General features: G+C 44.6%; 1 protein-coding gene across 1 annotated transcript; it reads left to right on the top strand.

Moving 5' to 3' along the window:
- Positions 1 to 993: 993 nt before the first annotated feature.
- On the top strand, positions 994 to 2,566 carry LOC147897839 (7-deoxyloganetin glucosyltransferase-like). Its single transcript, XM_087380131.1, has 2 exons — positions 994 to 1,540; positions 1,635 to 2,566. Exons 1-2 carry the CDS (start codon positions 994 to 996, stop codon positions 2,564 to 2,566), a joined length of 1,479 nt encoding a protein of 492 aa, XP_087236257.1.
- Positions 2,567 to 7,439: the final 4,873 nt, after the last annotated feature.

The raw sequence follows: 7,439 nt of genomic DNA, 5'->3' as shown, positions 1-7,439 counted from the left end.
TTTTCCTAGATAGAGGTATGCATTTTATATTTTTCCCAGATAGAGGGATGATTTCCCATATAGAAATGTAACACAATCATCTAATTTCCTAGATGACAACCTCTTTTCCTAGATAGAGGTATGCATTTTATATTTTTCCTAGATAGAGGGATAATTTCCTATATAGAAATGTAACACACTCATCTAATTTCCTAGATGACAACCTCTTTTCCTAGATAGGGGTATGCATTTTATCTAGCGAAGGAGTTTTCCTAGATATACATACCCAAATGCCTACTTATATCTAAGAAATTTCCTCCTTTTTCCTAGTTTGTGAGGTTTTCCCTATATAGTGAACGGGTAGAAGTTCCTTGTGTGTGTGACTGCCTCCTACACTTATTTCTGCAAACAGTGAGTCAAGGATGCTGATCCCCTTCTTAGAAAGCAAGAAAAGGAGAGAGCGGGGGAGGGACAGTGCGACGAGCAGGAACCAGCCTCCGCACTGGCCATGTATAGCTTATTGATTATAATGATATGGTTCAATTGAATGTTTCTGGTAGCGTTGGAAGCTAGAAATGCTAGCATCTTAGAGAGGGGGTTCCCCCTCTAGTAGAAATGCCAATAAATGCCAACTTAGGTGCCAAGCATTGCAATGCTTGTTGGAGATGGGTTTTTGGCTTGCCCCTGGCCAGGTCTGAGTGATGGTGCTTCGTCTAAGAAGCTAAACTTTCATTTATAGCCCCATCATTTTCTCCCCTTCTTTGCTTTTCTTCTCTCTCTCTTTCAATTTGTCCGGGCAGGCCTCTTGAATGTATTCAACAACTTGTTTTCTCTCCATTTGTGACGAGCATCTGCCTTGGCTTTGGAATGCCCTCTCGTGATGGATGTCCACGATGTCAAGCCACAACAAAAGACAAAGGAGACTCCCTTACGTATCTCCAGCCGTCTCGTTCTTCCTTATTACTTCATCCAAGGCCTTCTCAGTTGTCCACAGTTTACTCGATCATCATCACCATGTCTCCTTCTCATGATTCTTTAGCAACCGATCTCAGCTTTCCCATCGACCAGCGCCCTCACGCTCTTTTGATCCCTTACCCTCTCCAAGGTCATATCAATCCCATGATCGAACTCGCCAACCTCTTGGCCTCGTATGGTTTCGTTGTCACTTTTGTCAACGTTAAGCGCAACCACGACAAGATGTTTGGTCTTCGTGGTTTATGCATTGGGACAGATTTCATGATTGAACAGCACGGCATCCGCTTCGTCTGGATCGACGACGGTTTGCCTCTGGATTTCGTTATATCCGACCTGAAAGAGCATTTTCCTCCCTTTCATGCGGCCACCACGAATATGAGAGGCCGGTTCGAAAGTTTAACAGAGCATCTAACTCCACCGGTGACCTGCATGATATACGGTTCTTTCTTATCTTGGTGTCAAGAAGTCGGGAGCAAATTCCGCATACCGACCGTATTTTTGTGGACGCAATCTGCGGCAGTATTTTCTATATACACAAGTATCCCCAAGCTAGTCTCGAGTGGATTTTTCCCGTACCAAGCGGAAGGTTAGCTCTGAATTTCTTGCTCTTCAAGACAAGATTCTTTACACTCCTTTGTCTTTTCCCCGCCCACCTGATCACATCTTGGTAGCATGTGCAGGAAGAGAACCTGTCACGTGCATACCTGGAGTTCCGCCCCTGTTGCCGTCGGACTTACCTTCATTGCTCTACGTGAAAGATCCATCGCAATACCCCGCTAAAGCAATCTTAAGCCAGTTCGAACAGCTCAGAGAGTGTGACTGGGTATTCGTTAATTCATACTATGGTTTGGAAAAGGATACGTTTGATGCCTTACGGCCGGATTCGCACTGCAAAGTTGAAGATGTTGGGCCTCTCCTTCCCGCTTCTGTTCTGGAAGGTTCCCAGGTGAAAGAAAATTATGTCAAGGGGGCTAGTCTACTCCAAGAGAACGACGAGTGTATTCAGTGGCTGGACACACACGCTGTAGCTTCTGTCATCTATGTTTCTTTTGGTAGCCTTTTGGAACCTTCTTGTGAACAAATGCAGGAAATCGCCTTAGGCTTGAGAGCAAGCCAGCAGCCTTTCCTCTGGAGTATCCGCCCCAATATCGGGTCCCGAAAGTATTCAGACATATTCCCCTCAAATTTTTTGGAAGATACGAAAGAGCAGGGATTGATCATCGCATGGGCGCCTCAGCTGCGAGTACTCTCTCATCCTGCAGTGGGCGGTTTCTTCTCCCACTGTGGATGGAACTCAACAGTCGAGAGTCTAAGCATGGGGGTGCCGATGCTACCGCTGCCTATGTTTTCAGACCAGGTAACAAATCGCTGGTACATAGTCACCGAATGGAAGGTTGGCGTGGACTTGCGGAAGGAGGAAAATGGCGTGGTGAAGAGAGAGGAGGTTGAAAAGGGGGTAAGGAAGATACTTGAGGAAGAAGAAGGAAGAGCGATGCGAATGAGAGCTGCGAAGCTGAGCGATGGTGCGAGGAAGTCGATGGAGGATGGGGGATCATCAAGGGCGGCGCTAGAGCAGTTTGTTAGTGCCATGAGGCAGAGGGCAAGCACATGATCGGACACTATGAACACGACGAAGCCCAGGAGCTCAGCACATGGGAAGAAATAGGATGCGAATAGGAAAAGGTCCCATGCATATTTTTATCCTATTCCCATCCCACCATATTCAACAACTAAGTTGCACACCACAGTTAGGAACTTCTTTTCAAGTATGTCCCCCCATGCATTGAATATATATATATGAGCGTGTGTGTGTGTTTTTTTAATAGCTCCCATCAATTTTCCTTCTACTTAAAGTGGTATTTAATAGCTCCCATGAATTTTTCTTTTACTCAGTAGTTTTTAATAGCTCCCAAACAAACATTGCTCTTTATTTTGGATTATTTGAAAGATAACAAGGTGAATTACATTCATGGGGCCTCCCAATTGTTTTTGGAATTTTAAGAAAGAATGCTTGAAAGAAAAGTTTATGTCATTGAATGTTCAGACCAATAATTGTACAGTGTTTCAAAGATGCGGTTTTGGTTTTGTGTTATTTGTTCATATGTGGTCTAAAGAGGTGCCATGAATTGAAGTTGGGAACTGCATTAGTTGATGCATTTTATGATGTTCCATTAGCATGTTTAGCTTTTGCATGATTGTATAATCTATGTTGAATTCCCTGAGGACGTATGTAAGGATGCTTGAGTTCAAGGAATCGAAAATTTGGCGTAGCACTTCAATTAGTGTTTTTGTTTATGCTTTTGGAGATTTATAAATGTTAACTATAGTTGATGTTTGGAAGCAAGGAGATTGAAGAACTGTTAGCAAGCATTCGATGCCATGATTGTAGTAATATTGCTTGTTTAGAAGTTGCACTCCTTCTTTGTAGTAGGTTGAGATGCGAAGCCCTAGTGCCTCCCTAGTGTACCAATTGTTTGTTGGAAGCTAGGGATGTTTGTGTCATGATGTTGTTGACGAAGCATTTCTTGCAAGCAAAGAATTTGCGAGGCCATTATGTTTGTATTGCAAATTATGTCTTCCTTGTGCTTGTGCAATGTCCTACTGTTCAATGATAGCGAAAATGGATGTTGGATACTGAGGTGCGAAAGGTTGAGCAAGTCAAAGATCCAAGCTGAAGTTTACTTGAGCATCTTGATTTCTTGTAGAACTGATGCATCAACTTTTATGTGTTTCATTTGCAATGGTTTGATGATGTATAGATACTTTGGATTGCGTACATGCTATGTAAGCAAGGCCATGTGATTTAATACCGATGGGGTCGAATGCCAAGCAGTCCATTGAAAGGCCTTGGGAACGATGAATTGTTCTTGTTGTAGCAAGTTGCAATGGGAATTGATGCCTACAAATTGTGTTGAGCTAGTTCTTACGAATTGAAAATTCACGGGCTACTTGGAAGATTAGTGTCCATGATGGATCTATAGTCGAATTGTAGAAGATTGAATTTGTCGCTCTAGTTTTGTTGCCGACTTGTTTGTTCGTGAAGCATACCTATGCAATAAATGTTTTTTTGTCCGTACTTGAGTCCATGAACGTGGCATCTAAGCCATTTACAAGGCCATCTGCAATGTTTCGATTGCCTGAGCACAAATCCACAATCATACCAGGTTTGAGGCATAGCTCTGTGTGAAGGCCACTTGTATCCTTTATTAGATATCAATGCTCCACTCTCATGTAACTACGCAGGAACTAGCTAACTCTACTTGTAAGCCCCCCATATGAGGAGAAGGCATTTGAGTAGCTCGGTTATCCGGTAGGTCCTGGTTTGGACACTAGATGGGGGCCATGTGTGGCCTGATGGCTGGACGAAGTTGGCACACTGCCAACTAGGCTACATGCAAGTGCGGGAAGGCATCCCATGACTGACCGCACTGAGGGTAGATGGAGCATTTCCCGAGGCAGCCCACTCTCGGGTTGCGGGGTCCGTTTGGAGTCCCAGATGATCCCAGATGGTTGTGGGCCGAATGGAGATCATAGGTCAGTTGCTCTATTTTATGCCACGGTTCTATCGTGTGGTCAGTGGCCTATTTTGAGACTGACTCCCAGTTGACCGTTTTGGGCGGATTGGGTCGGTCACCCAATTGGCTCTAACCGACTACTTGTGGTGGCTATATAAGAGCAAGCCTGTGAAGCCCATTTCATCACTGGCTATAGCAACCCTGATTCCTTAGCATCCAGCCTCCGTCCTTTACTATTTCCAGCCATCGAAGCTTCTTTCACAGGAGCACACGGTTGGGAGGCAGTGCCATCTATTGTATTAGTTCTACAGTAATCAAATTTTTGATTCTCTATACTATCTGTTTTTCTCTCTTGCGTACGAGATCATGTGATCTATTGAGCACAGACGTTGTATTATTTTCTTACATGGTATTAGAGCCTGGACTCTAGCAAGAAGATTTGGTAGTGTGTTTCTGTTTGCGAGCAGATTGTGAGAGATGGCCCAGCCCACAAGACTGTGAATCCCACCGTTCGGTGAAAGCGAAAAGTTGGACGGCTCTAATTATCCACTCTGGGAATTCAAGATGAAGACCATCCTAAGCGCATACGAGCTTTGGGATACTGCTACTGGGGTGGACGTGAGGCTGGTTGCGAGACCGGAATCTAGCCAATGCAGGACAACATATAGTACCAACTGCGAATGAGATTCTCGCGTGGACAAGAAGAAATGCAGATGCACTGTGTTCTATTGTTTGCAGTGTAAGTGATTTTGTCATGGCGTTAATTTAACATGTCACCACAGTGAAGGAGACATGGATGGTCTTGAAAAATCAGTACGAGACCATGAATCAGACGCGGATTCAGAATCTGGAGACTCAACTCACGAACGAGAAATTGTCTGAGTCTGAAGCGACAGAGAAGTTCATCACCAGGGTGAAGAATCTACGCGATCAAATGATTACAATTGGCATCACCATCACCAGCGAGAATCTAGCACGAAGGTGTATACAGATTCTCCCACCAAAGTACGATGGTCTTGTTATGGTGCTGAATACACAAAACAGAAATCTGCCCCTCAACTTTGAGGATTTCAGCATGATGCTTGTGGAGGAGGAGATGTGTCAACAGATGAGGGCTGGAGAAGATTCGGCTTTCTACGTTGGATCAAAGAAAGGTAAGGGTAAGGACTCTGGTAACCCATCTTCTTCTGATGATAAAAAGAGAAAGAAGAAGATCAAGTGCTTCTATTGCAACGAGGCAGGGCACAAGCCGAATGAGTGCAGAAAGAAGATTGCAGATGAGAAGAACGGAGTAAAGAAAGAGTCCAGCAACAACACGCAGGCAGCACCAGTAGAGCTATTCGTAGCAATTAAGGAGATTTGCACGGAGGCAGTTCATGTACCTGCAGATGAACCTTGGATCATTGATAGTGGTGCATCGCGCCACATGACTAGTCGGAAGGATTGGTATACCTCTCTACAGCCAGTAGGGAATGACATCCTGGTAGCAGTTGACAATGATGCAAAATGTCCAGTAGAAGGAAAAGGTACGATTGCTCTCAAGTCAAATGGAGTTGTAAAACAGTTCTCCGATGTTCTTTATGTGCCAGATATCAAGAGGAACTTGTTGTCCGTTTCTGTGATCACGGATCGGGACCTCAAAGTTCAATTCGATAAGAATGACCAGTGCACAGATTTTGGATCTTCAAGGGAAGGTCATTGGTAAAGGTACACGGCGCAACAACATCTACTAACTCTCAGCTTTTAGTGCTTCAGCCGATGTGAAGAACACTAAGCTGTGGCATGAGAGGTTTGGTCATCTAAACCTTAGTTCTTTGAAGGAGATGCATAAAAGTGGAATGATTGCAGACCTACCAGAAATTTCAGATCTACCCGATGTATGTGAAGCTTGCATGATGGGCAAGTAGCATCGGTAGCCCTTTCCTAAAGCAGCAGGGCAAAGGCTCCTCTAGAGCTCGTTCACACGGACCTCTGCGAAAAGATGGAGATGGAAGCTTTGGGTGGTTCCTACTACTTCATGACGCTGATCGACAACTACAGTAGAAGGATATGGATATACTTCCTGAAGACTAAAGACGAGGCTTTTAGTAAGTTCAAGGAATGGCATGTAATGGTCGAGAAAGAAACGGGAAGAAGGTGAAGAAGTTGAGATCAGACAGAGGTGGAGAGTTCACATCAATTGAATTCGAGAGTTACTGCAAAAGTCACGGGATCAAGAGGCAGAAACCCCCACCACATACATCACAACAAAATAGAGTAGCAGAGCGCAAGATGCGCGTCATCTGCGAAATGGGCCGAAGTATGATGAAAGGGAAAGATTTGCCAAAGACTTTCTAGGCTGAGAAGCATGTAAGACGGAAGTTTACATTCTCAATCATAGCTACACGAAGGCTGTGAACGGGATGACTCCACTACAGGCCTTTTCTGGTAACAAACCTTCACCTGCACATTTCAAAGTTTTTGAATGTGACTGTTTTGTGCATGTCCCTGATGCTAACAAGACCAAATGGGAACCGAAGAGCCGAAGCGTATTTTCTTGGGCTACAGTGAAGAGGCAAAGGGTTACCGTCTCTATAACCCTGTCACCAAGAAGGTAATAGTAAGTCGCACTGTGGTCTTCTCAGAAGAGCCACATCAATTGGAGGAGGATGCTTCCTTCCTAGACAACCAAGACCAAGATATCCATCCAGTACCACCACCAACAGCAGACCGAACTCCCCCAACGGTGCTTGGGAGGATTCAAGATAAAGAAGATGAAGAAGAGCCTGTAGAACCACAACGGCAAAAGCCATTCCCGAAGTTGGTAAAGCAACTTTTGGATGGCAGAGAACCTCCAGCCATTGAGGAGGAACCATCCAAACACCGCCGTTCCAAGAGATTAGAGGAGCAAAGAAGGGCGTAGGAACACTTGGTCAATTATGCTTTGATGACAGATGTGATCCATGCTTCTGAACCCAAGTGTCTTGAAGA

The sequence above is a fragment of the Dipteris shenzhenensis genome, chromosome 10 (genome assembly GCF_047967505.1).
Source record: "Dipteris shenzhenensis isolate YYH24624 ecotype China chromosome 10, Dip_SZ_1.0, whole genome shotgun sequence".
Taxonomy (NCBI): Eukaryota; Viridiplantae; Streptophyta; class Polypodiopsida; order Gleicheniales; family Dipteridaceae; genus Dipteris; species Dipteris shenzhenensis.
The sequence above is the reverse complement of the archived record's forward strand: the minus strand, read 5'-3'. Positions and strand labels throughout refer to the sequence as shown.

Bases quoted from the DNA above. Each gene is read 5' to 3' on its own strand.
- LOC147897839 (XM_087380131.1), top strand. From the start codon at position 994: ATGTCTCCTTCTCATGATTCTTTAGCAACCGATCTCAGCTTTCCCATC. The intron at 1,541-1,634 runs GTTAGCTCTGAA...TAGCATGTGCAG, and splicing joins TTTCCCGTACCAAGCGGAAG to GAAGAGAACCTGTCACGTGC.